Below are 25,135 nucleotides of genomic sequence, written 5' to 3' on the forward strand. Positions count from 1 at the left end.
AGGAGGCCTGAAGGTAGAATAGGAACAGAGACGCATGCCACTCATTGGCTGAGAGCCTTGACTGGTTAATTACACAAATATGCACGTATCAAAGGAGAAGCCACAGAGGAGCGGTGAAGAAAAGGAAGGCACCATTTTGGGGAGAATGGATACATGTACATGTATGGCTGAGTCGCTTTGCTATGCACTATCACAACATTGTTCATTGGCTCTATTCCAACATAAAATAAAAAGTTAAAAAAAAGAAGAAGAAAGAAAAGGAAGGCACCATCAAAGAAATGAGAGGCCTGTCTCCAAGGTCAGGGGGCTTCCCTGAGAAAATGCTCCTTTGGCTGAGATTTGAAGGATGAGCTAGAACTAACTGGGGAGCAGATGTGTGCTGTGAAGGGTGCAGAATTGGGTAGAGAGAGGGAGGACATTGGGGCAGGGAACAATGCCCATGGGCGAGGAACAGCATGTGCAAAGAGTGAAGTGCAGTGGGGTGGGGGGAAGGGGGGGGACTCTGGAGCAGGGAACAGTGTCCATGCAGGGGGAAGAGTGAGTGCAAAGGACCAGAGGCCAGAAGCCCCTTGTAGGTGAAGAGAAGGGAGGCTTGGGCCGGTCCAGTGCTGGGAAGGTGTTCAGTCTGAATGCTGTGAGAAATGGGAAGATTCTGCAGCGCCTGAGGACTCCACAGCTAATGGGAAAGACAAGAGGCCTTTCCCATTACATGGCACCAGGGTTTCCGCTGCTTCACGGTGTGGCCTGGAAAAACTGGCCAGCCAGTCTATACTGGCCAAGGTTTTAGCCCAGGGCAAGCTGATGCCACTCCCTTGCAGATGGCCCAAGTGTTGTTCTAATAACAGAATGTTATTAGTGAATTCCGCCATTGCTGAGCACCCAGCTCCATGCCAGCCACAAGAGCATGCTGGAAGCCGTTTCTGGGAGAGGGAAGGAGTTCCAGTCGCAGGAGCCCCTGCTGGGTTACCCTCCTGGGCTTCGGTGTCCTCACCTGTGAAAACAGTCCTAGGAGCAGCACACAGGGCACTCACCTGCACCAGGCGCTCCTTCAAAGTGTCTCCTGTGTGTTAACTCCACAAGCTGAGCTCCCCCCTGGGGTGGCTGCGGCCACGTCCCCATTTTACAGATGAGGTTGCTGAGTCTCAGGAGGGCAGGAGGGGAGGAAAGAAGACAGCCGGGCCCTACTCTCTCCAGGTTTCTCTCTCCTGGTCCCCACTGAGCGGGCACTCGCCTCCCTGCACTGGTGATCAGGCTTCTCTTACAGACCCTGTGGCACGTGGCACACGGGCACCAGCGACTGCCTGGCCCAGACGCTCACAGAGCAGGTACAGCTCAGGGCCAGACTTGAACCTGGCAGCAGGTGACGATAATGGTGATAACCCCCTCCAGTCTTGGATGTGGAGCTCTCCTGGAGGATGCCGTCTGGAGAGCACACGTGCCCCTTCCGTGTGTGCACAGCTGCGTGTGTCCGTGTGTAGCTCCCTGAGGCCAAGGTGTGCCCACCTGGACCCCTCATCCTCCTTGTGCACCACAGGCCCCTCCTCACAGCGAGGGTCTCAAAGTAGACGGAGCCCGCATGCACCACACTGCCCAGGATGCTCAGCCTGCATCACCCGGTGCGCTCAGAGGCTTCATCCCCAGGAAGAGAAGCTTCAGAGCCGGCTGGTAGGCCCTGATGCCTGAAGCCAGGCCCTTGCCATGACGGGCCTGGGGAGGGAAAGCTCAGGAGGGTGTGTGGACTGTGTGCAGGCCCTGCCCCAAACTCACTCCCATCCTCTCCACTTTCCACTGAAGCAAGTTAAGGTACTGATGACCTCCACTTGCCAAACCCAGTGGCCACCCTCTACTGCCCCCTCCCCTGACCACGCCGCCGTCCACACCCTCTACAGGCTGTGACAATGAGCGAGAGGCAGTTTGGCAGGAGTGGGATTTGTCTGTACCCTCACGCCCCTCATGACAGCCTACACGGTGGAGGGGCTGCCCTGGTCCCTACCACATGGGTGCTGCCAGATGAGTTACCTTGGTGCCCAGACGATTCACCCCGGGCAGTTAGGGAAGGACCGGGCCAAGCCCTCGCCCTGATAGAGGCTCAGGGGTGACCTCAGGCAGGCCCCTTAGCCTCTCAGGACCTCGCCTGAGGCCCCTAGGAACACTGGAGGCAGAGCTGTGGAGCAGGCGGCCCAGCCCAAGCCCGTGACGAGGAAGCGGGAGCACGGGTGCAGGGCTCTGGGACTCTGCAACCAGACCCGAATCCAAGCACTTCCTCTTCTTCTGGGCTCAGTCTGGGAAGCCCTGGGAGACACAGCAGGGACTGGGGGGGGGGGGGGTTGAGAGAAGGTGTGACAGCAGGGACATTCCTGGGGCTGCTCTGACACCCAGTGGTGACTCTCAGATCCGGCTGTGGCAAGGATGAAGTGCAGCTGCTCCCAAGGGGGAGAGAAGGAAGGCGGGGGAGGGAAGAGGAGAGGATGGAAGAGGGCGGGGGTGGGGGGGAGTCCATTCTAGACCGGTGGTTCTCAAGATCTGAACTTGCACTGGAATCAACGTGAGGGCTGGTTGGTGACTCAAAAGTCCAAGCTGAGCCAGAGAATCTGCGTTTCTGATAGGTTCCCAGGGGCTGCTGGTGGCCTGGGAGCACAGAGAACCACCATCTAGGAATGGAGTGGAAGAAAGGGGATGACTGCTCACCGTGTGTCCTCCAGGGCGGGACTCTCATTATTACGCCTACTTTATGGAAGAAGTAGCTGAGACTTGGAGAGCCCATGCTGTCTACGTTCCCCCAGTGTGGCCCCAAGTCCTCCCTGTGGTCCCTCCTGCATGTCTGCGGAGCCGTCGCAGCCCACCCTTGTACCTACCATGCCTATCTAGACAGGTGAGGCAGCTCCTGAAAAGTGGGATGAACAGCCTCCACGCACACTGCCCAGGACACCTCCCTGCAGGGACCCTAGGCCTCAGCCTCCCACTGCACCCAGAACACATTCCCTGTGCCCAGGAGGTGCTCACCTGGCCTCTGACAGGTAACTGAAAAAGACCAAGCAGGCCCTGCCAGAGAGGCCACTCGAGCACCCCAGGCTCACTGCCCACTGGGGGGTGACCCTGTTAAGGAATGTCACCTGGATGACACAGAGTCACCAGCCCACCTAGGGTCCAGGGGGAGGCACTTCTGACCTGATTTCCTACCAGCCAGGCAGAGAAAAAGCCAGTGCCGGACACCCGTCCCCCATTGTGTCGTTCCTCTCATCACAGTGCTGAGCTGCAAGGGGAGAAAGTCTTCCTAGGCTGTCAGCAGGCACTGCAAGTGCAGGAGGGAGATGCTCCTGGCAGAGGTGAAAGGAAGGAACAAGTGTTCAGGACAGGTAGGGCTTGGGGGAGCTAGGACCAGGGGAGAGTCAAGCCTGGACACAAACCCCTGGGGGCTGGGGGCACTGCAGAATCCAGCCCACCGTGGACCCTCTCAGGACTTTCTGGGCTTGAGTCCCAGGAATACGCATTTCTCGTCAGCACCTAGGCACCAGAGTTTGGACCTCGATGTTCCTGAGCCGAAGAACGCCACACCCCACATCCCAAGTGAGGCAGGGAGGTCTATTCTTCCCAGTGGGGGAGGAGACCCTGGAGGTCACACAGCAACAGGCAAGAATGTGTAACTCACAGGGAAGTGGCGGGGGGTGGGGGGGGCGGAAATAATCAGGAGCCATGATGCTCAGTGAATACTTGATGGAATGAGCGAATTTAATTTATTAAAGAACAAATGGTTGGAATGACTATATTCCTTGCTGGACAGGGTGAATGTCTTTCTCTAGGTGCAAACCTGCCCATCAGTTGGTAAGTAGGGAAAGAAATAACTGAGCAACAAAAATACTCTGTGACCAAATGACATCTGTGTTATGTGAACCAACAATTTACATGTAATTTGCTACCACCCACTTCACTAATCAGTAAATACTGTGCAAATGAGGGTGAATAGGAGCCTGACTTGCACTGAGTGTTGAAGATAGTGGACCATCAGTATTTACCATTTACTGTGGCTCAGCAACAGCTGTGGCCAGGGCGACTTCTTCCTGAGCTCAGACTACACCTCCCAGACCCCCTGCATGGGCCACGTGACTAGCTCTCCCCACTGGAATGAGAGCAGAACCTCGGGCACCGCTGCCAAGCTGAGGGGCGGGCTGTGTCTTCACCATCTTTCACTGCCAGCAGGATGCAGAAGCTCCCTGAGGACTCCAAGGGACCCGAGAGAAGCAGCTGCGGTCTCCAAATGAGTACCTGGGGCAGAAGTCTCCCTCCCAAGCAAACCACAGTGGACGCGGCTTGAGCAGCAGAGCTTTTGGCCTTCAGTTCCTGCGGTGGCTTATCACAGCAGTCAGCCTCTGTGCATACAGTTCTCTAACACCCAGTCCCAGGCCCTGGTGTCATCCTGGAGGCACTCAAGACAGTTCCGCTCCAGGGAACCCTGTCATCCACTAGTTGCACACTATCAAAGAGAACACAGTACCTCCAAGAGTCCCACGCTGGGATGAGTCACTTTTGTACAGTATCCTTCATTATAGCATTCTTAGCAAAAGTAAAAGGGTACTGGATGAATTACAGGACAAATAAAATGAATGGGCAAGTTCCTTACATGCTGATATAGAAATACCTCAGATATGTTAAGTGAAAAAAAAAAAGGATAAAACAGCATACATCAGCAGTTTCCAAGGTATGATCCAAGGAACCCTGAGGGTACCCAAGACCCTTTCTGAGGGTCTGCAAGGTCCTCCCTTTCCAACTATGTATCTATGTGAGGCTGTATTTCCTTCTATACTTCAACCAAAAAACAAGTAACAACAGACTGAACGCATAAGCAAACAGGCAAATCCAGCTATGCCCGATGTTAAACTTTTTCAAACGTGAAAACACTCTGCCTCACTGATTTTGTATTGGAAAATATTTTTTATCAAGTCTATTTTTTAAATATAATGGGTTTACCATTTCTTAAGAAAGTTTTCAAATTTCTCAATTTTATTTTCTAATATGGTAAATAATGATAGATATAACTCACCTTAAAGACCTCTTGGGAAGCCTCAAAAATTTTAAACTGTAAAAGGATCCTGAGACTAAGAAGTCTGAGTACCACTGGTGTATATACTACCCTTATTTTGTAAAAAAGGAAGAAGAATAAGAATTTATCTTTGTACTGACATATATGCATGAAGAAAAACTCATGAAGGATAAATAAACCAGTATAAGTGGTTAAGCAAAGAGAAGATAGGAAATGAGCAGATGCAAGAAACTTTACTGAATCCTTTCTTTCATTTTGAAGTTGTGTGTGTGTGTGTGTGTGTGTGTATAACCTAATCAAAAACTGAAAAAAAAAAAAAAAAAGAGCCAGAGGCAGCAAGGGCCAGCATGATGGAAGATGAGAATAAAGTCCAGCTGAAAAGTAGAAGGGCTTACAAAGGCTGTGTGGAGTGTCTCCCCTACCCGACATCCAGAAATAAGTGTCCCCAGACAAAATACTAGAGACTTCTCCCCTAAAGAAATGAAACCAACAGACCCAGAGCTTCTAGTATGAGATTCCTAACCTTAAACTATTTCAGGCAACCACACATCACAATTTAATCAAAGTCTGCAACAGGCGAGATAAACAGAAAAGCTAGCCAGGAAGAGAGTGAGGTAATGCAGAAATGAAAAAAAAATGTAAATTTTTTAAAACAAAACAACAAAAACACAAAGTCGTGTACCCAAAGATATTGCAGAAGTTACTGAACCCACAAGGCCAAGTAGATCTGGTTGAGGAAGATACTGTCAGTTTTTTAATAGTCATCCTAGAAGTACTGACCCCTGTGATGTTCTTGTGGAAATTACTCTCATATACACGTGGCACAGGGAAAAAGAATACGTTTTAATATCAGATATAAATCTGTTTCATTTACTACCTGTGCGCTCCCAAGAAAAGAATTTAACTTCTGAGCCTCAGTTTCATCCAGAGTAACTTGGATAATACATCCCTTATGGAGTTAATATAGGAATTTAATGAGTTATTGTTTTCTGATGTGACAATACATTCCCTAGCACTTATGGAATGCTCAATAAATGGCATTCTTATTGCCTGTGATGCAGCAGAAAAAGCTGACTGTGTTACTAGAAAATAAATGAAAAAAAAAAAAACCAGATTCATGGTTGTCAGAGCGAGGGGGTGGGGGATGGGAGAAACGCATGAACCGTTTTTATCTTTATAGTTTAAATAAACTGAATTAAAAAAAATAGAAGTCAATGAAATATGCTTTAAGGTTAACAATCATTTAATGTATTAACATTTTCACTTATAAACATACAATTTGCATATACGGGGAAAAATAGGTTCTGAGGACACAACAGAATACTAGAGACAGGCAAGCAATCAGAAAAAAAGATCAACCCTAGGAGAAAAAAATGGAACTGCATCCCATGCTGGTGTCTACATAAACTTGGGAAGGAGAAAGATCACACAGTATCACAAGTAATGTAGAAAATAAATGTGGGTCATTCTGTCTCAATGGCAGGAACTTCTCCCATGATCCAGATCTTGTGTCCCGGTCTGGCCCGTTTTATGAATGATGATCTGAAACAACCACGGGTCTCTCCCTTCTCTTTACATCTAAGACCCTGAAGTTAACTCAAGGAATTAAAAGAACAGAACTAAGAAACAAGCCAACTGGCATGTGTGCAATGTCAACAGCCAACCAGTTAAAAGTACACATGGAAGTAAAATACTGACTAAACCTGAACAAGTTCCTTCCAACTCACCTTCTTGATTTAGGATTACCTAAGCGCTAGCATCTATGAGAGCTGGGGCCAGGGAAATGAAGTATCTCAGCCCATCTTTATACAGAGTATGCATTTCCTCTCAGGATCAAGTCACTAGTGACAGTGAACTTCCAGACTCAACTACAGTTGCCCAGTGGGGCTGGCCCCGCTGGGGACAGGGACTGAAGATGGGGGGGTACACGTGTGCACGAGTTTCAGTCCATAGCTCTCCCCCTTCTGTCAGAGAGAAGCCAGGGAAACACAAGGAGACCATCTGCTTCAAGGGCGTTTCACTGACGTAACTCAGTACCGGTGGTTCCAGTAACTCCAAGTTCAAAATGATGCAACATTAAAAACTCAGTTTAGTATTTTGTAAGTAAAACATACAGCTCGAATAATGATTACCATCTGAAAAGAACCATTCTTACTACATACGACGTAAAATAACTAAAGCAACATTTTTAACCATGAAAACCAGTGTCGTCACACATCACATCTGGCAACTTTCCACCGTGTCAAACATCCAAAGAGATGACAGCCAAGTATACTTCTTTTCAGCTGGAAACAGACTCTCCAGTGTCAACAAGTGCAATAGAATTGGCTAGGAAAACACACCTGTGGTCACCACAAAGTTCATTTGGCATCTGGTTTCATACGGAGATAGATCTATTTAAGTCTGCCTTAGAGATGGAGTGGGTTGATCAGTGAAACAAAAGACTACGTATGTAACTGCCCACATAGAATAAAAATGGAATTTGTGCTACTAGGAGTGTATTTTATGGAAAATCGGGTCACATGGAGTACAGGAGCAGAGACCTTCAATGCGCTAAACTGCCTTTGTAAAAGTACATTTTTAAAACCATGCAGGACAGAATAACTGATGTTTTAAATTTTACATAAATAAAGAAATAAGAAAAATGCACGAAGTCTTCCAGAGCTTCACACATAGTTGGGGCTCAAATTAAATGGTTTTAAGCTTCTCTGTGACATTTGAGTCAAGAATGAAAACAAGGCCAGTGTCCTGGTCAGGTGGAGTAATACCCTGAGCAGGTCATTCATGTCCTTAGGCCACAACTCCCATCTGTAACCTGAGTCTCCCCCACCATGCCACCACCAGGGCTCCACGCACCCCAGTGCTCAGGGACAGCCACAGTGCCCCAGTCCTGCACAGGACAGGAAATGGGCTCTTTAGCAGCCTTCAGAAGGGTGGGGAAGAGGACCCTCAGTGCAGCCCAATCCCCTGAAACAGTAACACTGTAACTATGGCTCTCATTCCACTTTCCTCACCATTCTCTTAATACTACTTTCTCAACAAGTAGAAAAATAAGCTATAAGTAGGCTGAAGTGGCAATAAAAATACTCAAACACTTAAAACATGATGCCTCTGAATAAAGCAAATCTACCTCTACACACTTGTTTGTAATTGTTTTGTCTTGTTCAAGTTTTAAATGATAAAGCCCTAAAACGCTGAGACTCAAGCCTACTCCTAATTTGGGATGTTTTCCAAGGATCACTACCAAAAACAAACTAGTAAAAATAAAATGAAAAGCATCATTTTAAAGCGGGGGATCTGCCATCCCGCCCATCATCCTAAGCAGTCGGTTTTGTTGGAAGCCTGCAGAGCCCCAGAGGCTGTGGCGATATCACACCTTTGCCTCAGGAAGGTTCCAGCCTACGACTCCTGAAGTAACGTGCATCCAGGTCTGGTCTGAGGTTTCAAAGTCTGGCATTAAACCAAAACAGCTGCAGTTCTTCTTGCCACAATCACTCACCACTCATACATCACAACGTTACTCGCGTAACACTAAAATAACTACCCCTTAAGCACTAAGGCCTAACTCTAAAAGGAAAATGCCCTTTCCAAACAGGTGTGTTCAAATAACGTATTCTGAGAGTTCCATAAAAAAACTCCTAGAATGAGCCAGTGCCCCCAAATAGTCCACGTTTTAACAGCACTCCAAAGCCTTCTCCATGGTACATATATGGATTAGTTATAAGTATGATGTCACTACTTTCAAAAGAACTACTAAAACTATTATTAAAAACATTTATAACAAACAGAAATGCCCTGCAAATTATATTATTGCACACAGGGTATCAGAAGCTATGCACATCCAGGTTCCAAGGACTCTAGAAGACCCAGAACAGAGACCCTAAGGCCATGCCTGTGGCTGCTCCAGCCAGCATGCCCAGCGCCAGGTCACTGTCATTGTCTTGATACCGCTCACGAATGATGACTTGGTTGGCAGGCTGCTGTCCATAAAGTCCTAGAAAAGAAGGAAAAATTAGGAGCAGTTTGTGAAGTCCAACATTCACTCAAAAAGATGGCTCACTTGACTGGGACCCTTCCAGAGGTTTCTCCATGCACTGCACCCCTCCCTCGGAGCGCTGGTGGGGTGACTGCAGTGAGTGCTCCCCAGATCTCCTCCACCACAGGCGAAGGTGACTGGACTTGGCCAAGTGAGGAGGACACCTCCATTTCTAAGATGGCACTAAGAGAAAATCAAGATGCGCAGCTTCCCAAGGTCCACAGTCCCAGACACTGCAGAGAGCAGAATCCTAATGGAGCTGCAACCCCCAGCCTCCAATGTCCACTTCAGCCCCGCACATTCTGCTCATCAGGATGGCAGGCAGACGAGGAGTGTGGGAGACACACAGAGCCTAGAGACAATGGGAGGGTCAAGAATCCCCACTGACAGCTAAGAAGAAAAACCCACCTAGAAGTTAATTAGCTTCTTAGTATTCATGCAAACCGTTTTTAAATTAAACCTTTAATCTGCTAACCTAACCTGCTCTTCATTTTTAACCTTATGTCTTTATGGGGAAAAATATTTATGCTGGGGGAAAACTTCTAAAAAGCAAACTTTAAACAAATTTAAAATTTATTTGCACAATGAGAGTTTACAACTGGAAATGTATTGCTTGTTCTCTTCTATGCTTCACAATATATTGTCCAATAGCTAATTAGCTTTACAATTGCTCACATATAGTGTTAACTTTCCTCCTTGACCCACTATTCCCTTAGCAGTTCAACCCTAGGAAACAGATTAATCCAATAGTGATATGTCAACGTAGATGAATAATGGAAGTGAAACCAACAGTGACACTAAAGGCTAACATCCACAAGTGCTTACTAGTCTAAGCGCTTATAGTATTACAAGCATTTACATTCATTGACTCACTTAATCCTCACAAGAACCCTATGAGTCGAGCTTCCTGTTATCCCTATTTTATAGACAGGCAAAAGTGAGGCACACGGGCGTTGAGGGCAGTATGTTTAAACTACAAAACTGGTGAACTGTAGCATTCACTATCACAGCCTTGAAATTTAAATAATTTCAATTAGGCAACTCCAACTAGTGAAATGTAATACAGTAGCGACCTGTAAGCTGACCTAATTAAAAGATCCCCTGGAGAGGAGAGGGGGAAGATGGCAGAAGAGTAAGACGCGGAGATCACCTTCCTCCCCACAGATACACCAGAAATACATCTACACGTGGAACAACTCCTACAGAACACCTACTGAATGCTGGCAGAAGACCTCAGACCTCCCAAAAGGCAAGAAACTCCCCACGTACCTGGGTAGGGCAAAAAAAAGAAAAAACAGAGACAAAAGGATAGGGACGGGGCCTGCACCAGTGGGAGGGAGCTGTGAAGGAGGAAAGGTTTCCACACACTAGAAGCCCCTTCGCGGGTGGAGACTGCGGGTGGCGGAGGGGGAAAGCTTCGGAGCTGTGGAGGAGTGCACAGCAACAGGGGTGCGGAGGGCAAAGCGGAGAGATTCCCGCACAGAGGATCGGTGCCGACCGGCACTCACCAGCCCGAGAGGCTTGTCTGCTCACCCGCCGGGGCGGGCGGGGCTGGGAGCTGAGGCTCGGGCTTCGGTCAGAGTGGTGGTGTGAACACAGCCTAAAGGGGCTAGTGTACCACGGCTAGCCGGGAGGGAGTCCGGGGAAAAGTCTGGACCTGCCTAAGAGGCAAGAGACATTTTCTTCCCTCTTTGTTTCCTGGTGCGCGAGGAGAGGGGATTAAGAGGGCTGCTTAAAGGAGCTCCAGAGACGGGCAAGAGCCGCGGCACAGGTCACTCTCCTCACCTCCCTGCCGGGGAGCCTGTCCAGCCCGCCACTGCCAGGGTTCCGGGATCCAGGGACAACTTCTAGGGGAGAATGCACGGCATGCCCCGCACTCCATACCCCCCCTTCCCCCCGGCCTGAGTGAGCCAGAGCCCCCGAATCAGCGGCTCCTTTAACCCCATCCTCTCTGAGATAAGAACAGACACCCTCCGGCGACCTACACGCAGAGGCGGGGCTAAATCCAAAGCTGAGCCCCGGGAGTGGTGCGAACAAAGAAGAGAAAGGGAAATCTCTCCCAGCAGCCTCAGAAGCAGCGGATTAAAAAGCTCCACAATCAACTTGATGTACCCTGCATCTGTGAAATACATGAATAGACAACGAATCATCCCAAATTGAGGAGGTGGACTTTGAGAGCAAGATTTATGATTTTTTCCCCTTTTCCTCTTTTTGTGTGTATGTGTATGCTTCTATGTGACATGTTGTCTGTATAGCTTTGCTTTCACCATTTGTCCTAGGGTTCTATACGTCTTCTTTTAATTTTTTTCTTAATTATTTTTTATTTTAATAACTTTATTTTAATCTTACTTTATTTTATCCTCTTTCTTTCTCTTCTCTCTCTCTCTCTCCCTCCCTCTCTCTCCCTCTCTCTCTCCCCTCCCTTCTCTCTCCCTCTCTTTCTTTCTACTTTTTCTCCCTTTTATTCTGAGCCGTGTGGATGAAAGGCTCTTGGTACTGCAGCCAGGAGTCAGTGCTGTGCCTCTGAGGTGGGAGAGCCAACTTCAGGACACTGGTCCACAAGAGACCTCCCAGCTCCACGTAATATCAAACGGCAAAAATCTCCCAGAGATCTCCATCTCAACACCAGCACTCAGCTTCACTCAATGTCCAGCAAGCTAAAGTGTGGGACATGGTATACCAAACAACTAGCAACACAGGAACAAAGCCCCACCCATGAGCAGAGAGGCTGCCTAAAATCATAATCAGTCCACAGACACCCCAAATCACACCACCAGATGTGGACGTGCCCAACAGAAAGACAAGATCGAGCCTCATCCACCAGAACACAGGCACTAGTCCCCTCCACCAGGAAGCCTACACAACCCACTGAACCAACCTTAGCCACTGGGGACAGACACCAAAAACAACGGGAACTACGAACCTGCAGCCTGCAAAAAGGACAAGCAAACACAGAAAGATAAGAAAAATGAGAAGACAGAAAAACACACAGCAGATGAAGGAGCAAGATAAAAACCCACCAGACCTAACAAATGAAGAGGAAATAGGCAGTCCACCTGAAAAAGAATTCAGAATAACGATAGTAAAGATGATCCAAAATCCTGGAAATAGAATAGACAAAATGCAAGAAACATTTAACAAGGACCTAGAAGAACTAAAGATGAAACAAACAACGATGAACAACACAATAAATGAAATTAAAAATACTCTAGATGGGATCAATAGAAAAATAACTGAGGCAGAAGGACGGATAAGTGACCTGGAAGATAAAATAGTGGAAATAACTACTGCAGAGCAGAATAAAGAAAAAAGAATGAGAAGAACTGAGGACAGTCTCAGAGACCTCTGGGACAACATTAAACGCACCAACATTCGAATTATAGGGGTTCCAGAAGAGGAAGAGAAAAAGAAAGGGACTGAGAAAATATTTGAAGTGATTATAGTTGAAAACCTCCCTAATATGGGAAAGGAAATAGTTATTCAAGTCCAGGAAGCACAGAGAGTCCCATACAGGAAAAATCCAATGAGAAACACGCCAAGACACATATTAATCAAACTGTCAAAAATTAAATACAAAGAAAACATATTAAAAGCAGCAAGGAAAAAACAACAAATAACACACAAGGGAATCCCCATAAGGTTAACAGCTGATCTTTCAGCAGAAACTCTGCAAGCCAGAAAGAACTGGCAGGACATATTTAAAGTGATGAAGGAGAAAAACCTGCAACCAGGACTGCTCTACCCAGCAAGGATCTCATTCAGACTTGATGGAGAAATTAAAACCTTTACAGACAAGCAAAAGGTGAGAGAGTTCACCACCACCAAACCAGCTTTACAACAAATGCTAAAAGAACTTGTCTAGGCAAGAAACACAACAGAAAAAAAGACCTACAATAACAAACCCAAAACAATTAAGAAAATGGGAATAGGAACATACATATCAATAATTACCTTAAATGTAAATGGATTAAATGCCCCCACCAAAAGACACAGACTGGCTGAATGGATACAAAAACAAGACCCATATATATTCTGTCTACAAGAGACCCAATTCAGACCTAGAGACACATACAGACTGAAAGTGAGGGGATGGAAAAAGATATTCCATGCAAATGGAAACCAAACGAGAGCTGGAGTAGCAATTCTCATATAAGACAAAATAGACTTTAAAATAAAGACTATTAGAAGAGACAAAGGAGGACACTACATAATGATCAAGGGATCGATCCAAGAAGAAGATATAACAATTGTAAATATTTACGCACCTAGCATAGGAGCACCTCAATACATAAGGCAAATACTAACAGCCATAAAGGGGGAAATCGACAGTAACACATTCATAGTAGGGGACTTTAACACTCCACTTTCACCAATGGACAGATCATCCAAAATGAAAATAAGGAAACACAAGCTTTAAATGATACATTAAACAAGATGGACTTAATTGATATTTATAGGACATTCCACACAAGAACAACAGAATACACATTTTTCTCAAGTGCTCATGGAACATTCTCCAGGATAGATCATATCTTGGGTCACAAATAAAGCCTTGGTAAATTTAAGAAAACTGAAATTGTTTCAAATATCTTTTCCGACCACAACACTATGAGACTAGATACCAATTACAGGAAAAGATCTGTAAAAAATACAAACACATGGAGGCTAAACAATGCACTACTTAATAACGAAGTGATCACTGAAGAAATCAAAGAGGAAATAAAAAAATACCTAGAAACAAATGACAATGGAGACACGACGACCCAAAACCTATGGGATGCAGCAAAAGCAGTTCTAAGAGGGAAGTTTTATAGCAATACAATCCTACCTTAAGAAACAGGAAACATCTCGAATAAAAAGCCTAACCTTGCACCTAAAGCAATTAGAGAAAGAAGAACAAAAAAACCCCAAAGTTAGCAGAAGGAAAGAAATCATAAAGATCAGATCAGAAATAAATGAAAAAGAAATGAAGGAAACGATAGCAAAGATCAATAAAACTAAAAGCTGGTTCTCTGAGAAGATAAACAAAATTGATAAACCATTAGCCAGACTCATCAAGAAAAAAAGGGAGAAGACTCAAATCAATAGAATTAGAAATGAAAAAGGAGAAATAACAACTGACACTGCAGAAATACAAAAGATCATGAAAGATTACTACAAGCAACTCTAGGCCAATCAAATGGACAACCTGAAAGAAATGGACAAATTCTTAGAAATGCACAACCTGCCAAGACTGAATCAGGAAGACATAGAAAATATGAACAGACCAATCACAAGCACTGTATTGAAACTGTGATTAAAAATCTTCCAACAAACAAAAGCCCAGGACCAGATGGCTTCACAGGCGGTATCTATCAAACATTTAGAGAAGAGCTAACACCTATCCTTCTCAAACTCTTCCAAAATATAGCAGAGGGAGGGACACTCCCAAACTCATTCTACGAGGCCACCATAACCCTGATACCAAAACCAGACAAGGATGTCACAAAGAAAGAAAACTACAGGCCAATATCACTGATGAACATAGATGCAAAAATCCTCAACAAAATACTAGCAAACAGAATCCAACAGCACAGTAAAAGAATCATACACCATGATCAAGAGGGGTTTATTCCAGGAATGCAAGGATTCTTCAATATATGCAAATCAATCAATGTGACACACCATATTAACAAATTGAAGGAGAAAAACCATATGATCATCTCAATAGATTCAGAGAAAGCTTTCGACAAAATTCAACACCCATTTATGATAAAAACCCTGCAGAAAGTAGGCATAGAGGGAACTTTCCTCAACATAATAAAGGCCATATATGACAAACCCACAGCCAACATCGTCCTCAATGGTGAAAAACTGAAACCATATCCACTAAGATGAGGAAAAAGACAAGGTTGCCCACTCTCACCACTCTTATTCAACATAGTTTTGGAAGTTTTAGCCACAGCAATCAGATAAGAAAAGGAAGTAAAAGGAATCCAAATTGGAAAAGAAGAAGTAAAGCTGTCACTGTTTGCAGATGACATACTATACATAGAGAATCCTGAAGATGCTGCTACCAGAAAACTACTAGAGCTAATCAATGAATTTGGTAAAGTAGCAGGATACAAAATTAATGCATTGAAATCTCTGGCATTCCTATACACTAATGATGAAAAATCTGAAAGTGAAATCAAGAAAACACTCCCATTTACCATTGCAACAAAAAGAATAAAATATCTAGGAATAAAACCTACCTAAGGAGGCAAAAGACCTGTATGCAGAAAATTATAAGACACTGATGAAAGAAATTAAGTATGATACAAATAGATGGAGAGATATACCATGTTCTTGGATTAGAAGAATCAACATTGTGAAAATGACTCTACTACCCAAAGCAATCTACAGATTCAATGCAATCCCTATCAAACTACCACTGGCATTTTTCACAGAACTAGAACAAAAAATTTCACAATTTGTATGGAAACAGAAAAGACCCCTAATAGCCAAAGCAATCTTGAGAACGAAATACAGAGCTGGAGGAATCAGGCTCCCTGACTTCAGACTATACTACAGAGCTACAGTAATCAAGACAGTATGGTACTGGCACAAAAACAGAAATATAGATCAACAGAACAGGATAGAAAGCCCAGAGATAAACCCACGCACATATGGACACCTTATCTTTAATAAAGGAGGCAGGAATGTACACTGGAGAAAGGACACCCTCTTCAATAAGTGGTGCTGGGAAAATTGGACAGGTACATTTAAAAGTATGAGATTAGAACACTTCCTAACACCATACACAAAAATAAGCTTAAAATGGATTAAAGACCTAAATGTAAGGCCAGAAACTATCAAACTCTTAGAGGAAAACATAGGCAGAACACTCTATGACATAAATCACACAAGGTCCTTTTTGACCCACCTCCTAGAGAAATGGAAATAAAAACAAAAATAAACAAATGGGACCTAATGAAACGTCAAAGCTTTTGCACAGCAAAGGAAACCATAAACAAGACCAAAAGACAACCCTCAGAATGGGAGAAAATATTTGCAAATGAAGCAACTGACAAAGGATTAATCTCCAAAATTTACAAGCAGCAGCTCAATAACAAAAACAAACAAACAACCCAATCCAAAAATGGGCAGAAGACCTAAATAGACATTTCTCCAAAGAAGATATACAGACTGCCAAGAAACAGATGAAAGAATGTTCAACATCATTAATCATTAGAGTAATGCAAATCAAAACTACAATGAGATATCATCTCACACCATCAGAATGGCCATCATCAAAAAATCTAGAAACAGTAAATGCTGGAGAGGGTGTGGAGGAAAGGGAACACTCTTGCACTGCTGGTAGGAATGTGAATTGGTACAGCCACTATGGAGAACAGTATGGAGGTTCCTTAAAAAACTACAAATAGAACTACCATATGACCCAGCAATCCCACTACCAGGCATATACCTTGAGAAAACCATAATTCAAAAAGAGTCATGTACCAAAATGTTCACTGCAGCTCTATTTACAATAGCCAAGAGATGGAAACAACCTAAGTGTCCATCATCAGATGAATGGATAAAGAAGATGTGGCACATATATACAATGGAATATTACTCAGCCATAAAAAGAAATGAAATTGAGTAATTTGTAGTGAGGTGGATGGACCTAGAGTCTGTCATACAGAGTGAAGTCAGAAAGTGAAAGACAAATACCATATGCTAACACGTATATATGGAATCTAAGGAAAAAAAAATGTCATGACGAACCTAGGGGTAAGATGGGAATAAAGACACAGACCTACTAGAGAATGGACTTGCGGATATGGGGAGGGGGAAGGGTAAGCTGTGACAAAGTGAGAGAGTGGCATGGACATATATACACTACCAAACGTAAAGTAGATAGCTAGTGGGAAGCAGCCGCATAGCACAGGGAGATCAGCTCGGTGCTTTGTGACCACCTAGAGGGGTGGGATACGGAGGGTGGGAGGGAGGGAGATGCAAGAGGGAAGAGATATGGGAACATATGTATATGTATAACTGTTTCATTTTGTTATAAAGCAGAAAGTAGCATACCATTGTAAAGCAATTATACTCCAATAAAGATGTAAAAAAAAATGTTTAATCCACATTTAAAAAAAGAAAAAAAAAAGAGATCCCCTGAAAAATCTAAATCTGCATTCCCTCTGTTAGACCCCCAGAGGGATCTCCTCAATGCATGTCCAGGAGCCAACTTCTCCTTCTGTTCCTGCCAGGGAGCTAAGTCCTTTTTTGAAAAAATATTAATTAATTAATTTATTTATTTTTGGCTGCATTGGGTCTTCGCTGCTGCATGCGGGCTTTTCTCCAATTGCGGCGAGCGGGGGGCTCCTCTATGTTGTGGTGCGCAGACTTCTCATTGCGGTGGCTTCTCTTACTGTGGAACATAGGCTCTAGGCATGCAGTCTTCAGTAGTTGTGGCGCACGGGCTTAGTTGCTCCGCAGCACGTGGGATCTTCCCAAACCAGGGATCGAACCCGTGTCCCCTGCATTGGCAGGCGGATTCTTAACCGCTGCACCACCAGGGAAGTCCCAGGAGCTAAGTCCTTAACAAAGTCAACTAGGGACATTTCCAAGTTGTACTTATTTTAATTATCTAATTTAACTAAACTTTACGTAAATAATCGAAACACGAATGTAGAAAAGGCGGATACTGTTTCTATGACAATTAAGTTAGATACTTTAGGAAAGTCTAAATAAAGGCAAGTAACTTTTACAAATTATCATCAAACCAACGAATTGAGTAAACAATAAAAGATGGGGGAGGAGACACCAAGAATCACAAAATCTAGAGGTCTGCTCTCAGACTTGGCCCTGGAAACTGTAGTGCAATTATGTGTCACATGAGTACCATCACTGTAAGAGAGAAACAGAGGACTCCAACCAAAGGAGCCAACTCAAACCAAAGACCTCAAGCCCACAAGAGACAGCTGAACAAATGTCCACTAACGAGGGAAAATTAAAACAGAATACTTATAGTGTGTACACAGCTCTCTGAGCACTTTTAAATTGGCTGCCCGTCCACCAGTCCCCAATCATATTAAAGAGAAGGCCTTTAACCTTCTCTGCACGACTAGGGCCTCTATGGACACTGCAAGGCAGTGTGTCGTGAAGCTGGCAAAGCACCGGAGTATCTTAGACAGGCTGACTGAAGAGCTCTGTCTGGTTACCAGCACGATGCTGCAGTGGGACGACCACTACTGAGCAGCCTTCCACAGCAAGCACACTGCTAGCTGGTCACAGCACAAATGCTGAATGCCTATGGACTGCACTCAGCCCTCAGCAGCAAGTATTCTGAGGTGGCCCCAAGTGTGCTGTCTCTTTTTTCATCATGGAAGTCAAAGGCAAGGATGGAATCCTATGTACAGAAATTCCCTTCACAAGCACAAGCACAGAACTTCTGCTTTTGTACAGAATTAGAAACAGCTGGGATTATCCCAGTCTGTGGCCTAGGGGCTGAATAAAAGACTGGTTCTCATCAGACGATTAGGCTAGGGCTTAAAAACCGACCACCAACCCCAAAATAAATGGGGAAAAAAATAATTCATACAAGGGAAAATCTAATTTGTAAACAACTGTACAATGTTTATCTTTGCCAGTCATCATACAAATGTAAACTAAAGCAACCTGACTCCATGTTAAGACCTTATCAAAACTTTCAGGGCTTCCCTGGTGGCGCAGTGGTTGAGAGTCGGCCTGCCGATGCAGGGGACGTGGTTTCGTGCCCCGGTCCGGGAAGATCTCACATGCCGTGGAGCAGCTAGGCCCGTGAGCCATGGCCGCTAAGCCTGTGCGTCCAGAACCTGTGCTCCGCAGCGGGAGAGGCTACAACAGTGAGAGGCCCGCGTACCACAAAAAAAAAAAACTTTCAGAGCACAACAACAGGCAATCTTTATGGGACTACAGAGAAACCAGTACATCACTAACTCCTAGTGGCATTATAAACTGATGAACTATTCTGGAAATTAACTTGGTAAATGGTATCAAGACTTACTGTAATACTGTCAGATGAAAATGATATAAAGTCTGAATTTCCCTCAAAACAATCCAGAGGTGGGGAGAGAAGGTACAGGTGAAACAAGATGTAACTCTTGAAGCTGGTAACAGGCAAATTTTACAGTTCATTTACTGTCTCTACTTTTGTATGTTTGAAAACTTTTATAATTTTTTAATGGTATCAAAAGAAACAAAAATGTTTTTGCCCTTTGACATATTAATTTAATATAGAGAAATCAGAAATGTATTCTAAGACATATTTAACAGAAATGGAAAAGAAAATGATTAGAAATATTCAAAGCAATATCTACGATAGTAAAAATGAAAAGAAAAAAGTAAAGACTTAACTAATAATACATCACCCCACATGACAGTATGCAATCATTAAAAATACTTAATGGGCTTCCCTGGTGGTGCAGTGGTTGAGAGTCCGCCTGCCGATGCAGGGGACACGGGTTTGTGCCCCGGTCCGGGAAGACCCCACATGCCGCGAAGCGGCTGGGCCCATGAGCCATGGCCGCTGAGCCTGCGCGTCCAGAGCCTGTGCTCCCACAATGGGAGAGGCCACAACAGTGAGAGGCCCACGTACCGCAAAAAAAAAAAAATACTTAAGAAGATTATGTAGCACTCTGGACAAAATACATAAAATTTTATTGATAAAATGAGAATAGAATGCAAAAAGTAATGTAAGATAACAAAGATGAAACAATTATTTTACATGGGGAAAATAATTCAAACAAAAATAGTTGTGCTAGAATTAGAGGATAGAGAGATAGTTCATTTTTCAGCATCATTATTTTATCAGTTTTCAACTTGACATGAAAAAAAAAAAATCAAGCAAGGCAGAATCCTTCAGTCTATGCTAGATGAGTGCACTGCATCAGATTCCAGACACAGATAACAGGAGAAACTCTCTTGTATTAGGTGCTAATGCATGAGAAACCAAAGTAACCACCACTAACCAAAAGAACACTTTGAGTCTGGGGCCGGCCAAATCCAGAGACCCCGTGGCAGCCCCCTTGGCTTCTCTGCGACATTAATATCAGTGACCACACACCCTTCTGGTAACACACTCTCCTTCTACTGCTTCTGCGTTAAGGCACTGCGCTAGGTTTGCTCACAGCCACTTAGAGTTCTGATCTCTTGGAAAGCTCTGGGCTCCCATTCCAGTCTATTCACCAACTCACTCTCCTGTGTGTCGCTCTGACAAGCAATACCCACTGTGACCTGCCCCTGCCTGACTTCACCTGCTCATTGGGGTCTGGGTGTGGCCTCACTCTTCAGGCCATCAGGCACGTAGCTCTGGTCCCTCTTGCCCTGGTTGTAGGCGCCAGCATATTCCTGTACCTCCACCCTGTAGGCTTCCCCTGACCATGCTGCACCTAGGACTTGATGCCTCCTACACAGGCCAGTCATTCATACCTAACAACTTGTTTCGGGTGAGGTGGAAGATGAAAGGAACCCATTAAAAGCCCAGAATAAACATAAGCCCTCCCAGGCCTCTACTTCACCTGCAAAATGGAACATCACACCTAAGTAGTGATAATTTTTGAAGGATATTACCAGAAGGAAAAAAAAGAGAAAGATTACCTTTTATCCCTTAAAATGGGCCTCTTAGTTTGGTTGCTTCTTAATGTAAAGGAATTTCAGTAAGTACAAATTCTCTTCTTGGGGATGAATCTGGATACAACAGTGAAGTTTTAAAAATCAAGCCCACTCTAACTTTTGTGAAGCAGTGTGAAGATATATAATGATTTTTTTTTTTAAGTAGTGGAGTGATTTCTAGTCTAACCAGAAGAAACATAGCTCACCTTAAATTGAGAAATAAAAATTCTTCAGGCTTTATTGATCTACTCACTAAATGAAGAGAAACAAGGAATGAAAGGCTGGCATAAGTTACCTGCATATGGGTACTGGTAGGGTACAGCATAAGCCTGCCCATTTGCAGCATAGACAACTTGAGTTCCTGGCGGGTATGCACCACTGTATGGACCATAGCCGTATGCCTGCTGAAAAGATATAGGCCCATTAGAAATACAATTCTGAAATTTCAACATCCATTTATAATAAAAACTCTCAACAAAGTGGGTATAAAGAGAACATTCCTCAGTATAATAAAAGCTATATATGACAAGCCCATAGCTAGCATCATACTCAATGGTGAAAAACTGAAAGCATTTCCTCTAAGATCAGGAACAACACAAGGATGTCCACTCTTATCACTTTTTATTCAACATACTATTGGAAGGCCTAGCCAGAGCAATTAGACAAGGAAATAAAAGGCATCCAAACTGGAAAGGAAAAAGTAAAACTGTCACTACTTGCAGATGACAGCCTAAAGGCTCCACCAAAAAACTGTAAGAATAAATGAATTCAGTAAAGTTGCAGGATACGAAATCAACATACAGAAACCTGTTGCGTTTCTATACGTTAATAACAAACGTTCAGAAAGGGAAATTAAGAAAACGATCCCATTTACAATTGCATCAAAAACAATAAATTATTAACATATACACACTACTATATATAAAATAGATAATCAACAAGGACCTACTGTATAGCACAGGGAAGTCTACTCAATACTCTGTAATAACCTATATGGGAAAAGAAACTGAAAACGAATAGATATATGTGTATGTATAACTGAATCACTTTGCTGTACACCTGAACCTAACACAACACTGTAAATCAACTATACCCTAATATAAAATAAAAATTAAAAAGAAAAAGAAAACAGAAAAACAATAAAATACCTAGGAATAAATTTAACCAAGGAGGTGAAACGCCTGTACACTGAAAACTATAAGGCACTGATGAAAGAAACTGAAAATACAAATAAATGGAAAGATATTCCAAGCTAATGGATTGGAAGAATAGTTAAAATGTCCATACTATCCAAAGTAATCTACAGATTCAATGCAATCCTTAACAAACTTCCAATGGCATTTTTTGCAAAAACAGAACAATCTTAAAATTTGTTTGAAACTACAAAAGACCCAAAATAGCCAAAGAAAGAAGAATAAAGCTGGAGGCATCAGGCTCCCAGATTTCAAACTATACTACAAAGTAATCACAACAGTATGGTATTGGCATAAAAACAGACACACAGATCAATGGAACAGAAGAGAGTGCCCAGAAATAAACCCAAGTGTATATGGTCAATTAACTTACAACAAAGGAGCCAAGAGAACACAATGGGGAAAGGACAGTCTCTTCAATAAATGGTGCTGGGAAAAGTAGACAGCCACATGCAAAAGAATGAAACTAGACCACTATCTTATACCATACACAAAAATTAACTCAAAATGGATTAAACATGTAAGACCTAAAACCATAAAACTCCTAGAAAAAAACAAAGGTGATAAGCTCCTTGATATTGGTCATGGTGATGATTTTTTGGATCTGACTCCAAAGGCAAAGGCAATAAAAGCAAAAATAAATGTGGGACTACATCAACTAAAAAGCTTCTGTACAGCAAAGGAAACCACCAACAAAATGAGAAGGCAACCTACTGAATGGGAGAAAATATTTGCAAATCACATATAGGGAACTCATACAACTCAACAGCAAAAAAATAACCTGATTAAAAAATGGGCCAAAGAACTGAATAGACAACTTCCCAAAGAAGAAATACAGATGGCCAACAGGCACATGAAAAGATACTCAACATTACTGATCATCAGGGAAATGCAAATCAAAACCACAATGAGGTATCACCTCACACCTGTTAGAATGACTATTATTAAAAAGACAAGAGGGCTTCCCTGGTGGCACAGTGGTTGAGAGTCCACCTGCTGATGCAGGGGACACGGGTTTGTGCCCCAGTCCGGGAAGATCCCACATGCCGCGGAGCGGCTGGGCCCGTGAGCCATGGCCACTGAGCCTGCACATCCAGAGCCTGTGCTCCACAACGGGAGAGGCCACAACAGTGAGAGGCCTGCGTACCGCAAAAAAAAAAAAAAAAAGACAAGAAATAACAAGTGTTGGCACGGATGTGGAGAAAAGGAAACCCTCATACACAGCTGACAGGAATATAAATTGGTGCCTCCAAAAAGGAAAACAGTAATGGAAGGAAGTTCCTGAAAAAATTAAACATAGAACTAACAGTTGATCCAGCAATTCCACTTCTGGGTATTCATCCAAAGGAAACAAAAACATTAACTCAAAAAGATATCTGTATCCCCATGTTCACTGCATCATTATTTACAATAGCTAAGATATGGAAACAACCTAAGTGTCCATCAGCAAATGGATAAAGAAGATGTGGTCCAAATATACAATGGAATATTATTCTGCCATTAAAAAAGGACATCTTGGGGGCTTCCCTGGTGGCACAGTGGTTGAGAGTCCGCCTGCCAATGCAGGGGACACGGGCTCAAGCCCTGGTCCGGGAAGATCCTACATGCCACAGAGCAACTAAGCCCGTGCACCACAACTACTGAGCCTGCGCTCTAGAGCCCGTGAGCCACAACTACTGAAGCCCGTGCACCCAGAGCCCATGCTCCACAAGAGAAGCCACCGCAAAGAGAAGCCTGCACGAGGCAACAAAGAGTAGCCCCCACTCACCACAACTAGAGAAAGCCCACGTGCAGCAACGAAGACCCAATGCAGCCAAAAATAAAATAAAATAAATAAATCATGGGGATATAATATACAGCATGGTGACTATAGTTAATAATACTATACTGCATATTTGAAAGTTGCGAAGAGGATATGTACTAAAAATTTTCAACACAAGAAAAAAAATTCTTTATGGTGACAGAGTTTAACTAGACCTAGTGCAGTGATTATTTTGCAATATATACAAATACAGATCATTATGTTGCATACCTGAAACTAATATAATGTTGCATGTCAATTATACCTCAATTTTGAAAAATACAATTTGGAAACCACCGGGAATATATTAAAATTGGTTCTCCAAGTTGCAGTCAATAAAGTTTGACACTCTATTAAAAAAATAACATGACGGGACTTCCCTGGTGGTCCAGTGGCTAAGACTCCGTGCTCCCAATGAAGGGGGCCCAGGTTCAATCCCTGGTCAGGGAACTAGATCCCACACGCATGCCACTACTAAGAGATCATTCCCATGCTGCAACTAAAGATCCCGCATACCGCAACTAAGACCTGGTGCTGCCCAATAAATAAATAAATATTTTAAAAATAATAACAATAAATAAAGAACATGAGACAGTGTGCTTATGCCCTTTGTTTTAATATCCTAAAAAAACAAACCCACAACTGGAATCTACTTTCAGGCTGTAAAATAAAGTAGGTGGAAAACACAACAAAAAAGAGAACTGGACTTGCCAGAGATTCCAATTTCATTTCAGCTGTACCACTAACTTGACCTTCAGTAAGTCATCTAACTACTGTAGGCCTTGTTTTGTTCATCTCTAAAATGATCAGTTTGGACCAGGTGATAAACGAGATTCATCCAAAGCCAGTTTTCTCTTGGTGAAGCCAGCCTAGCAGCAAAACCCTCCCAGCCCAATTACCAGCAGTTCCTGGCAGGAGAATATAAAAGACTAATACTGGGGGGTCTGAGGTCTGAGGCCTGGGCAGGTGACTGGCAGTTTTCCACAAGGACCTGCCTATGAAAGGGCATTGCCAGAAATGGGCAGTGGACTGCCTCCACTGACCAAGTAAAGGACTACCATATACTGGGAAATATGGAGATGAAAGGCCTGACCTTCTTTATGAGCTCACAGGTGGTGACAGGGCAGACATGTTTACAGACAATTACAATTATTGTCATTATGTGACAAAGGCTATACACAGGGGAGAACAGGGAGCTATGGCCTGGCAAATACGTATGTAGATCTAAACCTGTTATCTTACAAAAGCAGGAGACAGAATTTATGCTTCTGTAAGACAGAATAGATGCAGACATTGTTTTCCCTATTCTTCCTTCTAAGTACAACTGAAAACCCTGGACATTATACATACAACAAACACAAGGAGACTCTGAAAGGTGGAGAGAAAGCAGGTGACTGTCTAGGGACTTCATGACCCTAAGAAGGACACACAGTGAGTTCCCTGGGTTT

The 25,135-nt window shown here is 43.7% G+C and overlaps 1 protein-coding gene across 3 annotated transcripts in view; it reads right to left on the reverse strand.

Annotated features, from left to right (window-relative positions):
* Positions 1-6,258: 6,258 nt before the first annotated feature.
* Positions 6,259-25,135, reverse strand: part of PLEKHB2 (pleckstrin homology domain containing B2) — a 49,354-nt gene continuing 30,477 nt past the window's right edge. Inside the window, exons 7-9 of one of the 3 annotated variants that reach the window (XM_089916939.1) lie at positions 20,989-21,097; positions 20,679-20,768; positions 8,929-9,032 (exon numbers count right to left, since the gene is read on the reverse strand). In XM_089916939.1, coding sequence (XP_089773065.1) covers positions 20,719-20,768; positions 20,989-21,097 — 159 coding nt within the window. In that variant the 3' untranslated portion in view covers positions 8,929-9,032; positions 20,679-20,718. Of the gene's footprint in view, positions 9,033-20,678; positions 20,769-20,988; positions 21,098-25,135 lie in introns of all 3 variants that reach the window. The other 2 variants (XM_022590524.2, XM_022590523.3) reach the window with 2 other exon arrangements.

Source organism: Delphinapterus leucas, chromosome 8 (genome assembly GCF_059928025.1).
Source record: "Delphinapterus leucas isolate spDelLeu-1000000601 "Yukka" chromosome 8, BTC_Dleu_Yukka2, whole genome shotgun sequence".
Classification (NCBI taxonomy): Eukaryota; Metazoa; Chordata; class Mammalia; order Artiodactyla; family Monodontidae; genus Delphinapterus; species Delphinapterus leucas.